The 24,845-nt window shown below is 42.7% G+C and overlaps 1 protein-coding gene across 3 annotated transcripts in view; it reads right to left on the bottom strand.

Moving 5' to 3' along the window:
* The window catches only part of CDC14A (cell division cycle 14A), a gene marked incomplete at both ends in the record, with an annotated part of 137,184 nt that extends 124,283 nt beyond the window's left edge, over window positions 1–12,901 (bottom strand). For all 3 annotated transcript variants that reach the window (XM_084241615.1, XM_084241616.1, XM_084241617.1), the window contains 2 exons: window positions 11,955–12,045; window positions 12,853–12,901. In XM_084241615.1, the coding sequence (XP_084097741.1) occupies window positions 11,955–12,045; window positions 12,853–12,901 (140 nt within the window). The remainder of the gene's footprint in view (window positions 1–11,954; window positions 12,046–12,852) is intronic.
* Between the last annotated feature and the right edge of the window lie 11,944 nt (window positions 12,902–24,845).

Raw genomic sequence — 24,845 nt, 5'->3', positions numbered from 1 at the left:
ATCCAAGCTTTTGCTCAAACCCTTACCAAAAAAAAAAAAAAAGTCACACTGATGTCAACATCAGTCAGACAGTTTGAGGGAAAACTAAAGTCCATTAGGAGGAAGGAGTTCCAGCCTCAACTTGCTCACTCAACATCCTGAGCTTGATATCTCAGCCTCTCTGGGCCTCCACATCTTCATCTATATCAAACAAAGCTGCTGAAATAGATGGCTTCAGAAGTTTTTTCCCACTATCATACCATATATCTTATTATCACATCAAATCTCTATCCATTATATATAAAATACGATATACTATAGTATACATTAAATACTAAAATATAATGGATTACATATTGTATGTATAACATTACATTATAGACTACCACATATAAATATATTCCTCACCTGATCCCTGATCCCTCTCCTATCCACCTATTTCATTCAAGTATTTGAGAAAGAGAAAGAGTCTAGAGAGCCTGTAACTACAGTTATCCACACAACAGTGCAAATGTTTCCATCTAGTGCCTTCTGCCCTGTCAATGTGTTTCTGGAGTCTGGGTGCTGGGGAATCTCCCTCAGAGAGATTCCTTAGGCAAAGGGTCAAACTTCTCCCTGAAACTCACTATGATTTCTGCAGAGTGGGTGAACTGCAGATCAGAAAGCAACTTTGTAAGGCAGGAATCTTGACATCACAGCCGTTTACTTATCTCATAAAGTTTAACATGTGTTGAGCCCAAAAAGGAAGGAGAAAACCCCTTTATCAACTCATTGCATCCTCTGGCACATTATCTAGGGTTTTAGAGATATACAGGTGCACAACGCTGCAAGTATGAGGAGACTTTTGCACCAAATGCCTCTTTCGCCTAAGGCAAAGAGCAAGACCAGGTCAGGCTTCCGCTGCTGCTTCTGTAAGGTGGGCCAGTATTGCCACTTTGCCTTAAAGCCAAAGAACAGGCTAAATGGTATCAAGAAAACTTCCAGCATCAGGGTTTGTAATTCTGTGACTTCCCTTTCTGGAGTAATTAATTTAAAAAAAAAAAAAAAAAAACACCCTTCCAGATCCAGATTAGTGAAAACAAAAGGAGACTTCTTCAGGAATGCAGCCGCAAGATTAAAATTCACTCCCACAGAAACATTCTCCAGCAGTGGAAATTAACTCCTTTATTCAACAGCAGCTATTGAAGGCAAGAGGCCATGCAGACAGTACACCCAGGGATTTGGTGGAAAACAGAATGATGACTGATATCCTGCACATAAAAGACTAATCCGCCTCACATTTCATAAAGCAACTGAGACCCTAAAACGGAAAACAATGACTCTGAAACCTGTGGTAATGTTCACATTACCTCTCTAAGCTCTTGGAATTAAAATCAAAACCCTTAAACATGCCTGTGAGGTCCAAAGAGGTACAGCCCCTTACCTGTGTCTCTCGGGGACCTCATTTTCCACCAATTCCCCACTTCATTACTAGAAAGCGCCAAGTAAGAGATTTCTTTCAGTTCTGCCTCAGGCCTTAGCACATTCCCTTCCTGTCCTAATTAACATCTACTTATTCTTTAGGTCGCAGCTGCAGTCACACTTCCTCAAGAGAATTCTTCCCTCATCCCACCTTATTCCACCTCTGCCCTCACCCTCTCTTAACACACACACACACACACACACACACACACACACATTTACACACACTTGCAGGTCAGGCTCTGTCGTTAAGCGCTTTCAAATATCTCTAGGTCTTTCCTTCATAGTCCTTCCTACCACTCACTGAACTGTAAACTCCTTAACAACAGGCCTGGGTTCTTACTAGAGCATCCAAAGCACCTCGCGCTAAGATGACTAAGTAAATGCATCAAAGACTGAGATGCACTTGTGTCAGCTGCAAATATACTGCCTTCCTCCATTCTAATCCTTCTAAACTATTCAGCAGGTTAAAAGTGGGAAGACACCTGGTATCACATTTTACTAGCATTTGGTACAAAAGAAAACTAATATAAATAGGGCCTCCCTGGTGGCGCCAGGGGTTAAGCACCACACTATGAAGTAATTCGCAGCCTCTGCAGCACGAATTCTATCCCCGACCAGCCAGGGAGCAACACACATGGTGCAGCAGACCTCTCCAGTCTTGCCCACTGCAGTGTATTTCAGTCAGTCTGTCTGTTCTGTTCCCCACTCTGTTTCTGGTGAATCCTCTCATCCCCTGTGTCTCTGGCCTGTACCCCAGCTCTTGTATGCATAAATAAATCTTTAAAAAATAATAAAACTAAATAGAAAAATTTGACAAAAATCACCTAAGACGGAAGGCCCGGTAAGAAGGAAAATGGTGACCTCATTGTCCCCATTTCAAGCACGGAAAGCGCAGGAGCACCCCATTCCTAGAGGTCCCCGTCTAGCCTGCATCTTTATCACAGGCTTGCTCCCAATATGGCCTGCTCCAGAATGAAACCCCAATCTAGTGAGTACTCACCCTAAGTACACATTACCCAGCTCCTTTTTTCTTGGGAGTCCCTTCAATTCATCTCTTTTTTTTTTTTTACTCTGCATAGAAGAACGGAGGTCTACGCCAGAGGTGCAGGGAGTGAGAGGATTCACCATAGAGTGGGGAGAACAGGCAAATTTACTGAAATACACTGCTAAGGGGAGGAGTAGGTGAGATAGGAGAGGTCTGCTATGCCATATGTGGGTTAGCTCCCTGGCAGGATATCAAACTCATGCTATATTGGTGATAGCACTGAGACTTAACCCCTATGCCAGCCTGGAGGCCCTAAAATAATCTCACGCCTTTAGTTTTGGGTTTCCTTGAATTGTAAACAATCTGTTGTAGAGCATGGGGAACAAAACACAAAATCTGACACTAGTGAAAGCATCCTGCAGAGCAGGGAAGCCATGCTTTTACACACTCAGCATTTACAGCTTCCTAAAAGAAACCATTTTAACTTTGCTCTATTGTACAATTAGGAAAAAATAAAATGCCTCAGATTAATTCAACTGCAGAGAATAATTTAACTACTAATATAAAATAATGTAAATGCTATGTATTCATTCCATGTTCTTAAACAGAAAAGAAATATACAGAATAAGAAATCAGTTATACAAGGATCCCCAATTCAGAAATCCCACCAAGCTGGAATATAAGTGAAAATGACAACTAAGTCAAAAATAAAACCATGTTGTTTCTTTCAAAGTCTGCCATAAAATCTGTGCCCTTTGGCTGTGTTTATGAGAGTATCAATTTCAAAAAGTCTATTAAGCCTTATTTTGCACCACATGATTGTAAATGTGACATCTAGTTTCTATGTCCGTAGTAGATTAGACTCAGCAAAAGATCATAAGAAGGAGGCAGTTATCGTGGCTGATACACTAACAGTAATGGCAAAAGCTAAAGTGACAATAAGTAGCATTTAGAAAATATCAAATTCATGATAGCTCATCATCAATAAAATCTGTCTGAATACATTAAAATCACTAAAAGACTCAAAATGTTTAGCAAACAAGCACCATCTGGTACATAAGTAGAAGGACCTTTATTCTTGAGGAGGCCCTAAAACTATCCCTGAATTACAGTAAAACAGTACAGCCATTGTATTCATAATGAAAGAGTCTTGAGTATTACAGGGGAAAAAAGTAAATCATAATCAGTACATTCTTTAAGAAGGCATAAATGCAGATTCATTTTAGAAGGGTTTCTATAAATTATAAAACTGCTTTGATATCTGAAGATGTAATTTTCCAATTCTTTGGAAAAGCTTTGTAGATGCTTTTGTAGCTGCCTCACTGAAATACCACATTCCCAAATAAAACTGGATAAATGCATTCCTAGAGTATATCCATCTACCAAAGAGATCAAATAGGAAACAAGACATCTTTTCTGGCTCTCAAGAGAAAATTAAAATCTTATAAGAACAAGTCCAAATTGGCAAATTCTTCAGTTTATCATAGGATGAAAACATCCTTAAGACCAAAATATTAAACTAATAGTTTATTCAAAAACTACAGTTCACACTATTTCCTATTAAGGAATTTACTATCAAGCACAAATCATTGTGATAATTCACCAGATGTTTCCAGGTTACTGAGGACTGAGAATAGTATGCACTTTCAATAAATAGAGAATTTTGGATGTTCTCATTCATAGCTGACTCTTTGGAAATATTTAGTTGATAAATAAAACTAACATTTTTGTGGCAGTAAGTTGAATATCAAGCTTTATAATTTTTGAAACAAGGATATCTACACTGAAGTGTTTTTAAAAGCCCAACTCAAGTCAGTGCGCCAAAAAGAACTTGGGATAAGCTGTTCTGCTTCCCTCTCCAGACTTTAAACAATAAGTATCTTGATATCCAGTACAGACAGTCTATTTTCTGCCTAAAGTTCACAAAAGTTAGATTCCTTTTTTATTTTCATTGTAGATCCCCCTATTCTTTTGCTCTTCATCCCCTAAATAAAACAAAACAAAACTACCTTAATATACTTTAAGGTAACCCAAGGCAGAAACTTTGAATTTTCCTTCAATTTCTCCTCCCCACCCTCATCTGATTTGACCAAATATAGTCAATCCATCCTTATGAGCCTCTCCCTGTTCTGGCCTTTCTGTTGCCCTTGTTACAACCCTAACCCAATCCTACCTAGGCCTTCCAAGCTCCCAGTCACAGGGTACTAGTCCTAAGCAGAGCCCTAAGAAATCTCCCCAGCATTCATAAACCAGCAGAACTGAAATCCTAAAGGCTTTTCATAATCCAGTCCCCAACTACATGTCCAGTCTGTGACCACAACACATTCAAGTATTATGCCTCACCTAACAGAATCTTGCTATTTCCAAACACTAAAATCTCTCTCTCCTTCCTTCCTTCTTAGTCGTACAACTTAAAATTTCTTGAGCATCATCTCTGTGCCAGGCACTGTAAAAACAGGTAGTACTTGTCCTGGCAGCAATCATAAAATGTACTCTATGCTCTTACACACCCCTCAAAAGCCAGGATAAACTTCGTTCTGCGAAGCCTTTATCACCCTGGCAATAGCAACCTCGACCTCTCTTGGATTCCTTGCACATATATGTGCAGCTTTTGTCATTTATTGCCCTGCACTATATTTGTTCCCATGTCCTTCTTTATGATTTGTGTGTCCCCAAAGCATTAGCACAGTGCTCTGCACCAAAATCAATCCCTTCTAGTTACTTCTATACAATTTTCAAGTTACGCTCTATCACTTCACATAAAAACATGTCATCGTTTTTCTTTGTCTTCTTTTTATAAAGCACAAAGATGTACTGAGCTGTGGCTAAGTAAAAGTCATTTACTACCAGCTTTGGAATGTGTTTATGAACTTGCAGATGAGAACATCTGATGTCTTAGCAATCTACTTCAAACAAAATAATGAAGCCGCCCTGTGGTGACCTGGCTTGGAAAGAACTTGGATGGCAGACAGTTCCCTATGGGACTCCCCGGCAGCCCATTGGATCCCTCTCCCTGACTGCCTTACCACCTCAATTAAATGTTGTGTTTTCACCCAGTTATCTGAAGCAAACTGCAAGTACTAAATAACAATTTGTCATCACGAAAATTAGAGACCAACTACCCACAGTGAATGTTTAAGAGGTGAAAGCACACACTCACATATGAACAAGCCTAAAACTCATGTGTTCAAAACAAGAGGATTAAAAACAAGTGGCCTTGGACAATATGAGGTCATTTTTGCAAGATTAGGATAGGAGAAAGGGGGAAGAAAGTATAAATCTCTCATCTTATTAAAGCTAAATAGTTTTGTAGGTTTTCAGGAGAATTCCAAGCAGAAACCATTACAACTTAAGTTATACCAGCTAAGCAGCAAGAACATTTCACCAGACCACCTGCAAAAGCAGTTTTGTAAGTTCATAAAAACTGTACTTCTTTTGTTTTCACCCATCCTATTATACTGTATAATTGACTAATTTGATTTCCTCTCTCTCTTTCTTTCTGTGTGTGTTTGTGTGTGTGTGTGTGTGTGTGTTTAGCAATCCACTGAAAGGAAAAAAAGCAAAATTGGACAGACAAAAGTGGAATTGTAGAAAAAATTTCTTACTGCCACCACCCATTCCTTGATACAGCCTGAACATAAAGTTTGTGCACACACTGCCCACAGCACATTTCTCACCAAAGTCATCATCACCCAATTTAAAAGGTCAAGCGCACGAAAGAGCTGTTCTGCATCTTCTCTTCAAGTCTTGGGATCAGGACAAATGGGAACTGGCTGGAATGATAACAGCATGGACTCCAGGGTCAACTGCCTGTGGTCTCTACCATGTCCCAGGGACTCACCAGTTCAATGACACCTGGCTCTCCTTAACCCCCTCTTAGCCTCATTTCACTCATCTGTAAAGTGGAGATAATAACAGCACCTAACTCCTAGGGTTCTTCTGAAAATTCATTGAACTAATAATATGTGTAAAGCATGCAGAACACTCAGTGACAGGGAACGACTATTGTTAGCTGCTGTTATGATTTTATTTTTACTCCCATGTTGAAATCTGTCTCTGTATTCAACCATATCACCTCTTCTGTCTATATCATAGCCACTTTTGAGAGCCTAAATACCCAATGACCCTCAGTTTCTAGAAGATTTTATATATGCATGTGTGTGCCTGTGCTTAAATCACATTCACCTTTCCACGTGCTACATACTCAATCTGAAATAAAATTGAATAACCAAATAGGCTCTTCTCACATCTACTTAACCTAAATATTCCATTCCCACCAATACTTGCAGGCAAATCAAGTTTTTCTGTATTTCTCTCAAAAATGCCTTAAAGTTCACAATTTGACTCAACTTTGTGCTATAGACTACATAAAAGAAATATTCTTCTATAAATAATTATCCAAAAATTCCTCATTGCATAAATATCAGGCTGCTTTCATAAAATTTAGGCAAAAATTGAATATTTTAAATTATTTAAATCTTTAATTTGGCTAATTAGTCCTCATTAGAGGCTGCTCATTCTTCTCAGGCTAAAACATTTAGTAAAATCCGTCCAGCCTTCAGAAAGTGTTTAATATTCAGTCCTGCATTTTTCAATACCTTTCCTTTGCAAATGCAAGAAGAGAAGAAATGAAAATAAAGAGGACTAAAAATGAAGACCCTCTACACTATTCTACCCAGCAAAATGACTTTCTGTGCCAACCTTGCACCCACCATCATCCTTAAGAGGAGCACACAAAGGTTTGATTTTGCTAACTTTTGAGCCAAGCTACAAAAAGTCATTACTTGGAATCTAAAACCAAGCAAAGAATCAGCCTTTCTAGAGAGCTGTGCATTATTGGTAGCTTACTCAAATACAGATAATTTTTGAAGGACTCCCTTTTCATGAGGTGTAGAGGCAGGAATGGCCACTGAGCAGGTTTTCTGATCCAGCAGACCGGGTAAAGGAGGAGTCAGAGTCCTTAGTGGCTTCTGCTGGCGTCCTCATGACACAGCCCTTAAAAGCCCCATCTCAGCCCAGATGAATCCCATCTACCTATGCCCACACCCTACTCCAGGTGCCCGCCATCAGGCATGCATTCGGGACCACAAGGATCCATCATCTATCCTGATGGCAGGAGGGCAGAAAAGCCTGACATTTTTCCTTACCCTACATGGGGTTATTTTCATCCCAGGGTGTGTTAGCCTATATTCTTATTTTAATTCTGATCTAAGAAGTCATAACCAGGGACATAAGTATGTTCTTATCAGCTGCATTTGACTAAAACTGCTCAGGCCTTTATATCAGTGAGATAAGTTCTGTTTAAAAATCAAACAGAAAATTCAGACTTTCATATCTAATGGCCTTACCTCAGAAAGCAACTTTGTTAAATTTTCTCCACAGGCTTCTCAGAAGGCTGCCATTTCACTCAGCACTAGCATCTTTTATTACTAAATAAACATCTACACAAAACACAGCTGTATTCAGAGTACCAGCAGCCTAATATTTAAAGTCTACTTCCTGATTCAAAAATAATAGGTGCATTTCTCAGGTGATCACGTGGTCAGAAAGGCAGTGTTTTGTTCCTACACTTAACAAATCAATACGCTGTTACAGGGCTGGTCAAGGCCCTGTGTGATCATGTGCATAAATACAAACCTTTCCTGAGAAATTTGGACATTATAACATGAAGGTCAAGACTTTTCTCACCACAAATCATCCTCCCTATTACAGCCCAGGTGAGGACCTGAAGGTCCATCCAGGGCTCCACAAGCCCACACAGTGGATCTAACAAGATGGATTCCACGGCTTCCTTTCCTTTCACTTTCTCTCATCGCCTTCCTGTTTGTTGACCTCTCTGCTGCTTATTTCCACCTCCTTCCCTTATTCCTTTCATCTTGGCCCTGCCTGTGAAATACAGACCAGCATCACCTCTCTCTCTCCCAAAATCTCACCTTCTCGCAGCTTTATCATCTCTTTGGAGGAAACGCCCAAATTAAGGACAATTAAGGACTTCAAACTTAGATGAGAACATGAGGGACTATCCTTTCAAGTCTGTAAATTCCACCTGATCACAATTGGAACACCTGATCTCCCCCAAAATGTCAATTCTCTGCCCTACTTCATATTTAAGTTAAGGACTCCAGGAGGTTCCTGGTAACCTACGTTGACTCCTTTTTTAACTCAGCAAATCACCAACTCACCCACCTGATCTCTTGCCAAGCCATGTGAATTCAATTCCTTTCCTTTCCCCACCAGTGCCACCAGTGTTTCTTCCCCCTGAACATTCCAGAATTTTTCTAAATGGGTTTCAGACCTCCTCTCTAATACACCTTAAGTGATGCTATTATGTTAATTGTTTGAAAGGAAACAGTGTACTCTAGAACCACAGGGCTTGGTTTTAAATCCCAGCTCTGCTCCGGTTTACTTGTGTGACCTTGGGCAAGTTAACCTAACTTCTCTAAACTCTCATCATATGCACACGGAAGATGATAATAGCACCTGACTCACAGTACTGTTGTGAAAATAAAATGAATTAATACTTGTGAAGCACCCATAACAGTATCTGGCATGCATTCAAAGGTTCAGCAAATGTTTGCCATTATTTACAATGAACACAGACCCAGTCCTACCCCAACTTGCCCCAAAACCCTTAAAGGAATCCATGGCATACCAAGGAAACTATGAATCCTCATCCTGGCACCCAGCTTAATACTCCAAATCCCCATGTGACCTATGTATACACCAGGCAAATCTGAGGACTTAATGTTCTGGGAACACAGTCTGGAGCCTCCCTCTCAATCCTGTTGTTTGTACTTCCGAAATCTCTCTTCTCACATCTCTGCCTAATAAAACCGTCCATCCTTCAAGCCAGTCTTAACTCCTCCATGAAGCCTTTTCTGAATCTCTTGACCAGCTGTGCTCCTAGGCCCCAATGACTCCTTCTCCCACAGAGGTTATGTGTATCTCTTCTATGCCTCTGATTGCAGTCTGATCAGTCTCTCTACACTTTTGGAGCTCTTTGAAGACAGTAAGTACACTCACCACCATTGCATCCTCTGCATCATCCAGCCCTGCACAACATGTTAGGATAAAAAAGATGGAGACGCAGGTGATCAGGACCACAGCCACTGCTGTAGCAGGTTAGGTGTGCAAGTCCAAACAAAAAGAAGTACATGTTCTGCCCAGACTGCAGTCCACCTCATAGTTTCAAATGACATCAGAACTCACAACATAAACTGTATGGTCTCTCTGACAAGTCTTTCTTTACAAAACACCATAAATACAGTAGAATAACCATAAGACGAATGTGATTTGTTCTAAAATACCAATATTAAAACTAAACACAAAAAGCCCTCATACATCAATATTTGAATCAAAAAGCCATTGAGCTTCTAGTTGGCTAAATATAGTTTTGTCTTAATTCTGCTGACTAGCAATCCCAAGAGAAGCAACTCGGACTTCAATGACTGGAGCTTGTTCAATACCATGTTAACAACCACGGGCGTGTTAGTCACTGCAGAATTGAATATAATGGAAGCTGCAAGGTCCCTATCCGCAGACTCACAAGAGACCCGCCAATCCTAAACTCACAAAAAGAACGCCACTACAATGCACATTCCCAAGCACAGAGTGAACACTCAATAAACACCACTGGCAGTGACATCATCCAGGTACACCGGGTCGGAGAGCGCTAACTCTATTTGGTCTAGGAGCCATGCTGTAATCCGACACCAGGGATTTAGACTTCATTGCCTCAGCAACTCCTGGCATTCAGGAGCTGCAGCAAAGAGCTCTTTCATTGCCACCTGCACTTCAAGTCATCCAAGAAGCATCCCGCTCCAGGCACCACTAAGAGAAATGTCCCGTGGAAATCAGTGTCCAAAATCCCTAAAATGAAGTGACAACTAAAGGTTGTTTTCTCTCAAATAAAGTACATGCTCTTGAAGGCTGAAACGCTCTCACTCTTTGAATGTCTGGTGGTACCCACAAATCCTTAGGCAAAAATGCCAAAAATCCCTTTAACTGGACATGTCCTAGGAAGCTTACCAGCGTGAGTATGATTCATTTAACTATATATGATTCATTTAACTATGTTCATTTAATTGCACGCTTGGTTTAGACAACAAGAAAGTCAAATTAAATGTTTAAGCTAGACTATATTAGACTCTTCTGAAACAACAGCTCTTCTAATAAAAGGACATGATCAAGCCAATTTAGCCTTCTTATTCTTTATTGTCTCCTGCTTTCCCTCTCTTTAATTAAATTTTTACTATACTTAAATGTACAGTAGATCAATGGCCATTCACCAAAAAACAGATCCCTACTCTCACCTTACATTCTTTTTTTTTTTTAAAGATTTATTTATTTATTTACACAAGCACTGGGTATAGTCAGAAGCACAGGAGGGTGAGAGAATTCACCAGAGACAGAGCAGAGAGCAGAACAGGCAGACTGAGGAAGTACACTCCTGAGGGGAGCAGCGGGCGGTAGGAGAGGTCTGTGCGCCATGTGGGACCCTCACCCAGCGGCCGGGGGATGGAACTGGCGCTGCAGAGACTGCGGGCAGCTTCACAACCCAGCCCTCAACCACTGTGCCACCAGGGAGGCCCACATTCTTTTTTTTTTAGAAAGTATTTTTTTATTTTTTTAAAGATTTATTTATTTATGCATACAAAAACTGGGGTACAGGCCAGAGATGCAGGGGGGTGAGAGGATTCACCAGAGACAGGGTGGGGAGCAGAACAGGCAGACTGACTGAAATACGCTGCTGAAGGGAGCAGTGGGCAAGACAGGAGAGGTCTGCGGGCTGGGGATCAAACTGCAGAGGCTGTGGATTGCTTCATAGTGCAGTGCTTAACCCCTTGCGTCACCAGGGAGGCCCTCACCTTACATTCTTAAATCCTAATCCCTTAGAAGCAAAGTAACCAAATATACATCAGCACTCCTACACCACTTCCTCAAAGACAAAGAAAGTAATACTGTGAAGCTTGTTAACTCCATCAATAATTTGTCATATAGGCAAAACTTTACTTACAGGTAGAATTTAGATAGAGTGCCTTGCAGCGAATGTGTTCCATTTTCTGAAAGCAAGCTGCATAAACAAAAGCATCCTGAGCTACAGCAGCAACCCCGTGAATTGTAAAGCTGAAGCACCTGTAAAACACCACACACCACTGCCCTCTGCTCCATGGGTGCTCCATAAACACTCAGCCACTGATTCACAGACCAATTGCAGAGTCTGGCAAGGACAGAGTGCGTCTCCCTGGTGCTACTCTGGGGAGTGTTCAGAAACTACAGTCGCATTTAATTGTGGCAGGAAGCCCTAACAAAGACTTTGAAAAGGACTGGAGTGTTGACAGGTTCAAATTATGTTAATTTCCCCTGCACCTCTCCTCTGAAGACCTGATACTTTAAAAAAAAAAAAAAAAGTTGTTACATGCACCACTGGGGAAAAAGTGACTAAAACTGCCATAAAGATGCACAATGTTCCCTCACCAAAGAGCCAACAAGCTAAACGGTTGAGAAGAAAAAAATGCAAACTTACTTTTCATAGACCAGCTCCTCATCGATGGAGAAATAGTGGGTATGTACTGTGCTTTTTGGTCTATTCCTTAAAGTAGCAAAATATAAACGATCTGAAAGACAAATTTAAAAGACGGGAGAAAACATGAGAAGCAGGGAAACTGGAGGTGGGGGCTAGTGATAACACAGGAAATTAACAACTGCTACCCATTATTTAAACACCCCATTAACACGTGGGACTCTTGCAGATACCTGATCTCTCCCAGAAAGTCACCCAAGATCCCTCCCATAAAGGGGCCCAAAAACACAACAGACAAGCTAGAAGAGGCTCTGCCTGTGGGACTTAGCCTAAGGGGAGAGGGTCTCGGCTCCCCAAACTCCCTCATTTCAAGCCAGCGGGAGTGATAGGCGCTGGGGATTCCCGCAGAACTGGAGATGCAAGTTTGGTTCGAAAATCTCCAGACCTCAGCAACTGCGGAAGGGGAACAGAGACGCGAGCTTCTCCCTGCAGCTTCGGCGACTTCAAGGAAAGCAAGAAAGGAGAGACAAGGGGGTGTGGCTGGGGGGTGCCCCGAAAATCGAGACTAGCTCTAAAGGGATAAAGGCGACCGAAAAGGATCACCCAGAGCTGCAAACCCAGGAGCTGCGGCGTGCAGGACGCGGGCAGAAGCCGGCCTGGTCCCCTCACCGGGCAGGGAGGCCATCCGAGACAGCTGCAGAGGGAACTAGGGACGCCAGAAAGACAGAGGCCGGAAGCGGGGGTCCTCGGGGACCGGAGAGCACCGAGAGGGGACGCGAGCGCGCGCCGCGGCTGCAGGGCGCAGGAGAGGCCAGGGGGGCCCGTGGCTGGGGCGCAGGGGAGAGTAGTGAAGAGTTGGGGGCCAGGGCGGGCTGGAGGATGCGGGGCGGTTGCTCCTCACCTTTTATGAACTCGCAAGCCCCGATTAGTTCCCCTGACTCCGCTGCCATCTTAAGCGAGATACGCACCGGGGAGGGCTAGATCGTGGCCAGCTGAGGTCCCCCGCCCCCGGGGGCTGCCCCACTGCCCGAGAGCCGGGGCGCTCACAGTCCCGAACACCGCGCCCGCCCGAGAGAGGCAGCAGGCGCGGGAGGCGGAGGCGGCTGGGGGGTCAGCGCGCCGGGCGCCCCGGGGACATTCCGCAGGGAACCCGAGCCGCTCCGCGCGGGGCGCGCACGCCCCGGGCTGTGGCCGCTCCGGCTCGGACCCGGCTGCTGCTGCTGCTCCGCCGCCGCTGCGCCTGGGAAACGCAGACCAGCTCTCACGGCCGGGCAAAGTCTTCCCCCGGCCCCCAAAGTGATCATGGAGGAGGAGACGCTGGCCCCGATCGCGCCCGTGGCTACTCGTGCGGCAGCGGGCTGGACTCCGGCGCCCGCGGGCTGGCAGCAGCTGCTCCGGCTCCGCCTTTGCCACCTCCTTTCAGCAGCAACTCTTCCTCCTCCACCCCCTGGGTCCGCCCCCAGACCTTCCACCCCGCCCTCCCCCGGGCCCCTCCACTTTCACGGCTCTGAGGCCATCCCTTAAAGGGACAGCCCGGCTCCTCGCTGCGCCCCAGTCCTGCGCCCCAGTTACCCGGCGCCGGGCGGGTCTCCAGGAGCCGGTTGCTAGGGCTTTGTTGAGGTCCACCAATTGCTGCACAGGAAGCCCGGCCCTGGGCCCGGAGCTGCCGGGCGGGGCCTCGGGACCAAAACTTATGAATGAAACTGTGGCCTGGCGAGTGGGTGTCCCGGAGGGCGCGCTGGCCCGGCCGCAGGCGAGGATGCACCGAAGCCCCTAACATCTCAGCATCCACAGTTGTGCCCCGTTCCAGTTTCTTCTCTGTCTGTCTCGCTCATTCTCTTTCTCTCCAGCCCCACTCACCCACGTTTTGGAAACTCTTGCTTAGACACACACGCGCTCGGGCGCGCGCGCGCGGGCTCCAGAGCGTCTCCGAGCCGCGCCTTAGCTCTTGCAAGTCTTGCAACCAGCTCCCCCATCCCTACTTTGCAACCAGCCCCTATCCCTGCATTGCAACCAGCCCCCATCCCGACAGCTGCAGGGTTTATTTTATAAAATATGTCATTTCAAAAGAGGCGCCACCTCCCAGCACAGAAGAGCGCGCGCTGGTTTCCTCTGCACAGTTTGGCCTCTGATATAACTTGTGCTTTGTTCTCATCGCGGGGGAAGGTTCCCATCCGGTCCCCCGCGTCCTCGCACTGGGCCTGCCACGGTGGTGCAAAACCATCACAAATGCCCAACTTTTACATCGCCCGCATCCCGGGGTCGGGGTGGGGGTGGGGAGCGCAGGGCCAGGCAGGGGCGCGCGTGGAGAGAACTGGCGGGCCGGGGAGGGATGAGGAAGAGGCGGTCAGTGTTCAAGGGGAGAAATTACATTAAAGATTTGCTGTACGTAGTCTCTGCTGAAGCGCTGCTGGGCGAGGTTCCTCGCAAAGGAGGCCTTGACTTGTTTCTGTGAGGATTCGCATACACTTGGAACAACTTTAATGCTGACTGTCCCGTGGACGCCCCTAACAGAGGACAGCCCCTGGGGTACGAAAATGGCGCTACGAGCCCATCCTCGGCAGAGCATGCGCTGAGAGGCTTCTCCAGAAACAGAAAGGGATTTTGCGCCGACCTCTGGATTCGTAGCCGCTTGTTTACCTCTGGGGAGAAAGGGGGCGCACCAATGAAGAACCCAGTGACTTTGCTAGAGCACTCAGAGGCCCCCAGAAAAGATCAACTTATTGGTCTTAGTCCGTTAGCCTTCGTGGCTGGCTAAAACAGCTTAATAAGCACAGAAAATAATAAACGGATGCTGCCTCAGTATTCAGGGGGAAAATTCAGGACATCTCTATAATTCTAAGCAAAAAATCTTTGTAACATAGTTAAAAGTAAAATTTACAGCCTCCCTGGTGGCGCAGACAGTTGAGCACAGTGCTGTGAAGCTGTCCGCAGCCTCTGCAGCGCGGGTTCGAGTGCAGCCAGCCAGGGAGATACCCACACGGTGCGGCAGACCTCGCCTGCTGTTCCCCTCAGCAGTGTATTTCAATCACTCTTGCCTGTTCTGTTCCCCACTCTGTCTCTAGTTTATCCTCTCACCCTCCCACATGTCTGACCTGTACCCCAGTTCCTGTATAAATAAATAAATCTTTTTTAAAAAAAAAAAGTAAAATTTAACACCTAAATCTTAAGGTTTTAAGAGTAGAACTATATATGTTTATTTCTTTAGAACTGCATAAATTTAAAACTGAAAGAATCACTAAAGAGCACTCCTATTGCCCCCTAATCTTCACGAAGAAAAAATCTATCAAAAGAACTTTTTAGGTTGTAATAGTTGTGAAAAGTTGAGTTGCAGAGAGAGTGCCACTCCAGATGCTCCGGGTTTTAGAGGCCCCAGGGCTTGACCATTAAGTTCTAATGACTAAGTATCTCAAAGGTGTCCACACTCACACAATTAGTTGAAGTTTGCCTGATATTTATTCCCCAAATCCTAGTGTCAACAATCAATCAAGTGAACCAATTCAAATTATTTTATGGAAAACATTCTAATTGGTAAAGATGGAAAAACAACATGAATGTCTCACTAACCTTACCACTTTGCTTAAATGACTAAATTATTTCAGTGATGTTGATCTGTTTCCAAATCAGCTGACTTAAAGTATGTATAGAATTTAAATTTGCTTAACAAATTTCCTAACAATTTTTTTCAAGAGTTATATTTTAAACATTACATTAGAAAATGTCTACTCATTCAATACCTAAACTTCTAATTTCACAAGGTAAATTGTCTAATAAAAAAGGCTATATCTACAATTTCAGAGAAGGCAGATTTAAACATCATCTTGTTATTTTCTAAAATGAATTTACAAAAATCTATCATATAATTTTTCTACTTAGACATTTTGGTGATGAGTGATTTATGATCTAAACAAATGGAAATACTTAAAGAATTCAATGAAAAAAAATTTGCTTCCTTTAACAAATTTACAATATGAAAGTTACAGTGAAATTTTTGATACTGATAGGACTCAAGTAATTTTTTAATTCTTTCATGAAAGGAAAGTAATTACCAGTATAATCAAATCTCGGAAAAAAACAAAATCTGCATAATATAAAGAATATAGAAAATTCTGTAAGAAATACTGTGAACAAAGTGATGACTATGCAGCACACATACATGTCAAGGTTCTCATGAGATCATAATACACTTTATTCTCCAATCACCATGAGGTCAAAGTTCCTATTGGTTGTAGTTTCATAATAAAGGCATACTTTTGCAGTCAATGGAGGAAGATAATGGGAAAAAAACTTTTCCAGTCACCCAACTTAACATAAATGTAAGGATTGACTTTTTTTAAAAAAAAGATTTATTTTTCTATGAGAGCTGGGGTACAGGCCAGAGGCGTGGGAGGGTGAGAGGATTCACCAGAGTCAGAGTAGGGAACAGAACAGGCAGACTAGTGAAATACACTGCTGAGGGGAGCAGCGGGGGAGACAGGAGAGGTCTGCCACGCCATGTGGGAATCTCTCTGGCCTGCCGGGAATCAAACCCGCTCCAGAGGCTACGGACAGCTTCAAAGCACTGCACTCAACACTCTGCACCACCAGAGAGGCCCAGATTGATTTTTACTGTAACCAACAATAAAGTAAATACTAAGAGAATTATGTTACTCAACTACAGAAAAAAGAAGGTATTGTTTCATAGAAGTTTAGCAGTTACGGATAAAAATGTCTGAAGCTTGACAAAGCACTTTAATTCTGCAACCACTGCTTGAATTCCATCTTAAACTCTCTGAGAGGCAGTCCAAAGCCCACCAAAGCTGGAGCTTCTAGAACTAGAAAACTCCCTACTGGCGCCTCCCTGGTGGCACAAGGGGTTCAAAACAGCACTGTGAAGCTTTCTGCAGCCTCTGCAACACAAGTTCCGATCCCCGGCTGGCCAGAGAGCTACCCACACGGCACAACATGCCTCTCCTGTCTCCCCTCGCTCTCCTCAGCAGTGTATTATCAGTCTGCCTGTTCTGCTCCCCTCTGTCTCTGGTGAATCTTCTCACCCCCACACCTCTGGTCTGTACCCCAATTCTTGCATTCATAAATAAATATATCTTTAAAAAAAATAAAGAAAGAAAACTCCCTACTGGAGGCAACACCAGTGTATGTCACAGCCTCTGGTTCTAATTCTGTTCCTTGAGGTTGTTTGAACAACTTTAATCACTCTCATACATGACAACTCTTCAAAAATGTAACCGCACTTCCCTTGCACAACTACTTTCTATTAGATTTCCCCATATTAAAACTGTATTTTCTGGGCCTCCCTTGGTGGCGCAGCGGTTGAATGCTGGACTGCGAAGCTGCCCACAGCCTCTGCAGTGCCGGTTCGCTCCCCAGGTCCCACATAGAGCACAGACCTCTCCTGCCATGCCCCCTGCTCCCCTCAGCAGTGTACTTCGTCAGTCTGCCTGTTCTGCTTCCCACTCTGGCTCTGGTGAATTCTCTCACCCTCCTGCACTTCTGACTGTACCCAGTGCTTGTACAAATAAATAAATTAATTAAAAAATAAATAAAACTGTATTTTCTTCAACTTTTCCTTATATTGCATGGTGTCAAGCACTCTCACTGCTCAGTTACCCTCTTCTCCAATTTGTCTGCATTTCTCATAGTGTGTCCCAGAACTAAATGCAGGCCGGGGGTGATGGTCCGGTGTGACCAGTTTTAAGATCAGAAAAAAAAGTGATTCAGATGGAGTAAAAGCAATGAAAAACATGAAAGAACTGAGGTTTATCATATAACTGGCAAAAATGGAAAATATTCTCTCTTAGGCAAGAAAGAACTTGTTCAGGATAAGCAAAGCCATGACAGCTATGAGCTTTATGTGTTGTTTATATATTATCAGCAATCACTCACTAGAATATATTTGGACATTTGCCTAAGTCATGATAATAAATTATTTATGCAGGTAAATGAAAATATAGAATACACACTTCAAACTTTGTTTTCTTTTTTCTTTTTCTTTTTCTTTTTTTTTTTTTTTGGGGGGGGACCCTCGCTGGCAGTGGGGGGAACCAACTGGCGCTGCAGAGGCTGCAGGCAGCCTCGCAGCCCAGCATTCAACTGCTGCGCCACCAGGGGAGGCCCTTTTCTTTTTTTTTTTTAATTCATTACTTTTTTTTTTTTCAGATTTATTTTTTATTTATACTATAGCTGGGGTACAGGCCAGAGGTGCGGGACAGTGAGAGGATTCACCAGAGATAGAGTGGGGAGCAGAACAGGCAGGCAGACCAAGAGCACTGCTGAGGGGAGCAGCAGGTGCGACAGGAGAGGTCTGCTGCACCATGTAGGACCCTCCCTGGCCAGCCGGGAATCGAACCCGCGCTGCAGAGATTGCGGACAGCGTCACAGCGCCACGCTCAACCTGCTGCGCCACCGGGGAGGCCGCCAAACTTTCTAAAAATTTTATTTTCAGTGTAACTATGAAATAAGAAACAATGGAAACCCTCCTCTTGCCTGCACCCATTCTTCCACGCAAAATATATATATTCTATATATGTAAGCAGTATTCCTCACACCATCCCTCACCCCTCAACACTACCTCAAGTACCACACTGCTCCCATCAGCATCATCCTGCTGAGAAATAGCATCAGTGAACCACAATGTGAGCCTCAAATTGCCAGTGTTCACTACCCCCATGCACATTTAATAAATATCTCTTCTATAGACTATACATATATTTCTTTCAAGAAACTAAGTGATAATAGTTTATTGAAAATCAAGTGCAGCCATTTGTATCTCAGTTCTTTATCAGTTGCCTATGAAGTAGATTCTATTATTATTCACCTTTGCAGATGAGGAAACTGCCACAAAACAGATGCTCAATAAATATATGGAGAATGCATAAATAAATAATAAAAGGTTAAGAGATGGACTTACGTGAATCACTTGGATACATAAACCATTCCTTTGTAGCCTGGAGTAGTGGGGGGAAATACTGGATATATACTCAGAAGCTTGGGGTTCAGATATCACTCTGAAAGCATTATCTCAGACTGCTGAATGCATTATCTCAGACTGCTTCCTCTACTATTAAATAGGGATTATCACAATTTCTAACTCATAGGAATAATAGTAAAATTAAATAAGAGAGTCATGCCGTGATGCCACACTTTACAAATATGCATTATAAATGTTAAAGCCTATACTAAAATTATTTCCAAAATCTGATTTTAATAAACCTCAAATTATTACACCTGTTTGGATCTAGGTACTATTACTCAATTTTCTCCTAGCTAACAACATAAGCAAAACATATACTCACAGAGAAGCTCTTTTATCAACTGAAGACAAATCCACTGGGTGTAAGTTAACATCAGCTTTCATTTCTGACAGCCTGTGATCATGAAACTCTAGAGTATGATCAAGGCCAGTAACCCCATTCAGGCATCCTCGTAGGTTCCAAAATTCCCCTGTTCTGGCTCACATTCTTTCAGCCATTCTGTTCCAGAAGTCTGGGACACAAATATTGTTCCCTGTGGTTCCCATGGTGACCCTTGATGCCCATTTGGAACTCTAAGTTTTCTGGTGCCTACTCCTGTGCAGAAACTTCAGGGGAAAATAATATTTTCAATAAACAAAGGGAAACCTTTCATTTGTAAGTTATTGAACAGATTCTTGATGGTTGTTCTTGCTTTTATGTCTTATTAGCATCTATAATTGTATTAATTCCCATGCATGAGGGGTTTGTTATTCTTCAGATTATATATACAGTATATTTTATTTCCCATTAATTTCCCCAATGTATATTTCTTTTAAATTGTGGGTATCATATGATCATCATGTGACTTTTTTTTATGCATTCATGCATTCGACAAATATTTATGTCTACTCTTTGCTAGCACGGTTCTAGGTGCCAAAATTATAGTTGAGAATAAGGCCAACTTTGTGTTTTTAAGGAATTTATATTCCAGAAAGACATGTACATAAGCAAGCAGACCCCATGAGAGAGATACAAGACGGACTAGGAAGAGCACTAGAAGGATCTGTGAAGGCTTCAAAACTGAGCAATGAGAAAGAGTACCTGGGGAATCCTAGATCTGAAGATTGGATAAGAGTACCAAGGTGCAAGGGAGACAGACTGCAGCAGAAGCAAGGTGGCAGGTGGAAGAAGGAAGGTACAGAGTCCCAAGCTGAGGGAACAGTTTGTCCACAGGCTGGGAAGCAATAAAAAGGCTAGTTAAAGGATCTGAACTAGTTCTATTTGGCTAAGCACAGAGTTTGAAATAGGAGGAGAAGGAAAGGATCTTGGTAAGAAAGATGAAATTTTTGGTCTTTATTCAGAGTTCAGGGGTCCCAAAATGAAATAGATATATAAAAAAAACTTACATAAAAGCAAAATTATAACAAGAATTTAGACTAAGTTCCCCTTAATAGAATCTTTCTTTTTTTTTCTCACACTGTTAAAAAAAGTAAAAATTGCTCATTTTATTTTGCAGAGCGTAATTAAGTGCAAAAAGAAAGATTTGCCTGAAATTCCTGAAATTTAATCTGCATAAATTCAGGATAATTGTGGGTAAGACAATGTATATTTCTTCTAAATTGTGGGTATCTAAATAAAAGGACCCACAGCAAATGTAAAAAATGGAATATATAAGAATCACACTTTATTAAAATATTTTCACTAAGAAAAGAAATTTGGAGTATGGAAGAAGTTGATTCTAAAATACTTTTTTAAAAAAAAGTTTAGAAAGTACTCCTCAGGTATTAAAAAAAAATAGATGAAATTTTGCTGTCTGTGACATCAGGATGGACTGGAAGGGAGGGATTATGCTAAGCAAAGTAAGCCAAAAAAGATAAAAGCCAAAAAAGAAAAAAGATAAAAGCCAACGCTTTCACTCATAAGAGGAATAAAAAGAAACAAAGCAAGGAACAGACAAAACCAAAAAAAAACAAACTCTTGGAATTGGGCTGCAAAAAATGAGGCTACCAGAGGTTGGTTTGTTGGTGGGAGAAAAGCTGAAGAGAGTCCAATGCACTGGGGTGGCAGATTATTGGTATTTTTGGTGCTGGACGTGGTGGGGTAATATACATTTAAAGAGATATGACCTATGACCTACACCCTGAAAGTATATACAGTGTTGTCAACCATTACCTCCGTTGGAGGTGGAGGGAGAATTACTCAATGAGACAGTTATACTAGATACCGATGGGAAAAGGAAATAAAAGCATAAATAGAATTTTAAGCTTTTAAAAATATTGAAATAATACGAGTTATTTGATTACTTGATTTTTTGGAAGACAAGCTGATTGTCCCCAATGATTAAAAAACAAAATAGCAGAGAGGAGATACTACAAAGTCCCTAGGTTAGCGCCAGGGATCTGAACCCTTCTCTTCTCTTCTCTTCTCTTCTCTTCTCTTCTCTTCTCTTCTCTTCTCTTCTCTTCTCTTCTCTTCTCTTCTCTTCTCTTCTCTTCTCTTCTCTTCTCTTCTCTTCTCTTCTCTTCTCTTCTCTTCTCTTCCCTTCTCTCTCTCTCTCTCTCTCTCTCTCTCTCTCTCTCTCTCTCTCTCTCTCTCCCCCCACCTCGATTAATGCCAAAGTTTATATACAAACATATCTGATGTGCTGAATTCAAGACTTTGACTTTTCAAAGAGATTGCACTTCTTAAAATGATCACCCTCCCCACACCTCTGACCTGTACCCCAGTTCTTTTATAAATAAATAAATCTTCAAAAAAAAGAATATTAAAAAAAATGATCCTCTTCCTATCTGTCTCACAGATGAACTAAAACGTCCTTATTTCTTCGGCTATAAAGAAAGGTGCAGCAAATCCAGAACCGAAGCACACGGTCATCATAATTAGTAAGAGTCACTTTTTTTCCCACTGAAAATAGCAAATTTCCCCCTGAGCCCTTGTCATTGTGGCTCTTATGTACCACAGAGGTTGTGCATCTCTGGAAGCTCTATCCCAGCACAGCTCCGAGCCTCCGAAACTCTGTGAGAGACTCAGAGACCAGGGCAGGAGAAATGGCGGCTCCACAGGGAGTCCTTTCTCTCATGCCCTTGCAACTCTGTCGCCCATCTCCTCTTAAGAGAAAATATTCACCATTGTGCAGACATAATTATAATCTAACATGCATTATTTGTGTGCAAGGTGGCTTTCTGGGGCTGTTTCCCTAGTCAGATTTTCCTGATGGACTTTACATCATTGACCTTTAAGAATTTCTCTAAAGTGATTTTCAATCTTAAAGCATCATTAACCTAAGCATTACCCACTTATCTTCATGAACTAAAAATAAAATGGACAGGATCACTGATTTACCAACTTGACTCAACTGATTTCAACCCCTAAGCCTCTTCCTCCTCCAGACTTCACCACCTCAGTACATACAACACTTTTTCACCCAGTTGTTGCTCAAGCCAACTCCAAGTCATGTGTCACCTTAACTTACACCTACATCTAATCACTCCACATGAATTGGCTCCACTTCCTAAATAATCTATCCTGGGGCCTCCCGGGTGGCACAAGGGTTAAAGACACAACCTATGAAGCTATCTGCAGCCACTGCAGCACGAATTTGATCCCCAGCCAGGGAGGTGACCCACATGGCGCAGCAGACCTCTCCTGAACTCGCCAGCTGCTCCCCTCAGCAGTGTATTTCAATCAGTCTGCCTGTTCTGTTCCCCACTCTGTCTCTAGTGAATCCTCTCACCACCACCACCCCACATCTCTGGCCTGTACCCCAGTTCTTGTATGCATAAATAAATAAATCTTTAAAAATAAATAATGTATCCTGATGTTTCCACTTTTGTCTCTATGACCTTTAAGCATTTCTCTAAAGTGATTTTCAATCTTAAAGCATCTTTAACCTGGGCCTTCCTGGTGGTGCAAGAGGTTAAGCACCACACTCTGAAGCAATCCCCAGCCAGAAAGCAACCCACATGGCGCAGCAGACCTCTCCTGTCTCGCATACTGCTCTTCCTCAGATGAGGAACATCATTCCTTTCCCTGAACCTCTGTAGCAGGCACAAGTCACACAACTTTCCCTTGTGTTTTAATCTATAGGTTGCACTCAAGTCTGTAATTCAAGGAATCCAGCCACTATTGAAAGGTTAGATTTTGTATCCTAATGTGTCTACTGCCTACAGCTGATCTGTGGGATTGGGTTATTGTCAAGTCTGCTGAACCCCCCCACCTTGCCTCCTACTATATCCTTCAATAATGGGAGTCACAGAAAGTTTCTAAAAAGGAAATCACATGAATCAATGAATAAATTCTGGTACAGTGCCTAATAAGTGGTGAATAAGTATTGAGTGAAAATGAGAATAATCAGCAAAGACATAGATATTAATGCCCAGTGATTGAAATTATAAGGCCCAAGCCTATGGTTATTAGCTGCTGTTTAGTAGAGCACCTTTTCTGCTAGTCTTTGTGGGTGATTGAAGAACTCCACAGTGGAGAAAAAATTCTAATGTGAACACTAATTTCCATGTAAAAACTTCAGAGAAGGCCCTTACCTTTTGTTACTAAGCATAGTATGTCAGTGATAAATAGATTTATAAAAGGAATTAGTTGGTGAGAAGGCAAATTAAAAGCCCATATGTTAGCTTTTGGGACACTGATATTAGCTGTAATTAAAAGTTGTTTCTGTAACGAGATAGCGGTTACCTAGAGTATAGGCTACGATAGTATTTCTATATTCTGAGATACATGGCGATGAAATTGGAAAACAGGAAAATATTGGTTCTGAAATAACCATTGTAGAGGCAGGATTGGGCAGTTTGCAGGTTTTCTGATCCAGCAGACCGGGTAAAGGAGGCGTCAGAGTCCTAGTGGTTTTTGCAGGTCTTTTATTGGGGTTCACCAGGCATATGGTAGGCAGGGGTGCTGGGGGGCCGGGAGGCTGGCATTCCTCCCAGCCCCCAGCAAATCCTCATTCTATCTATCTGGGCTCTCTGGCATTCTCTCGGCTTCCGTTAGTTCTTGGCTGCTGCTGGCATCCCCATGACGCCGCCCTTATAAACTCAGTCTCTCAGCCCAGGTGTACCCTCTTCTGGTGCCCACCATCAGGCATGCATCCAGGACCACAGGGTTCCCTCATCTATCCTATTGATGGGAGGGCAGAAAAGCCTGATACTTTTTTCTTACCCTACAACCATACAGAAAGTTTGAAATATGGAAAGCAATTTTTAAACACAACAGAAAGTGGGTCGATAAATGATATTAGGACAACTGGTTAACAATAAGGGGGGATTTTAATAGTATTCATGCCTAATGGGAAAAAATGCCCATTACTTTTCAGGACTTTGAGGTGCTCAGCCATCTGTCTCCTTTCATCTGGAAAGCTTGTCTTCAACCATGTCTGATATTATACTTGTCCTCTTCCATGCCATGCAATCTCTTCCTTGGCATGCTGTGCCCTTTATCACATTTATAGGATGCCACAACTTTGAGATGACCTACCCTGCCTAGGACGTGCTATCTACCACCATCTCGATCTGTCAAAATTTTCTTGGCCTAAAGCCAGCTCAAATGTTACCTTGTCAGATTTAGTCATTCCCTCTTCTGTGTTCCCAGAAAAAGTTATCTGTACCTGTCTTTGGGGGTACTTCTCACACTAAGATCTGTCATAAAGGCATCTGAGTCAATGACTGCCATCCTCACTAGATTGGGGAATTCTTTAAATTTCCCCAAATCTAAGGAAGGAAGGGTGCCTTCATGTATTAAATCCTTAACAACTCTGTTACATAAAATGGTGAAGTCTGTCTGGCTAGAGATGAATAATCCAGTGTGGTTAGAGCAAAGAGCACACAAAAGGAAGTTTCCAAGATTTCATACTAGAAAAATAATGGTGAGTTTATAACACAAGGCTGAGGCATTCGTAGTGTTGCGACATGACCCTGTGCTTCCTGATTCCACAATC

This window comes from Talpa europaea (genome assembly GCF_964194135.1).
Source record: "Talpa europaea genome assembly, chromosome: 9".
NCBI lineage: Eukaryota > Metazoa > Chordata > Mammalia > Eulipotyphla > Talpidae > Talpa > Talpa europaea.
This window is presented reverse-complemented; position numbering and strand designations above follow the sequence as displayed.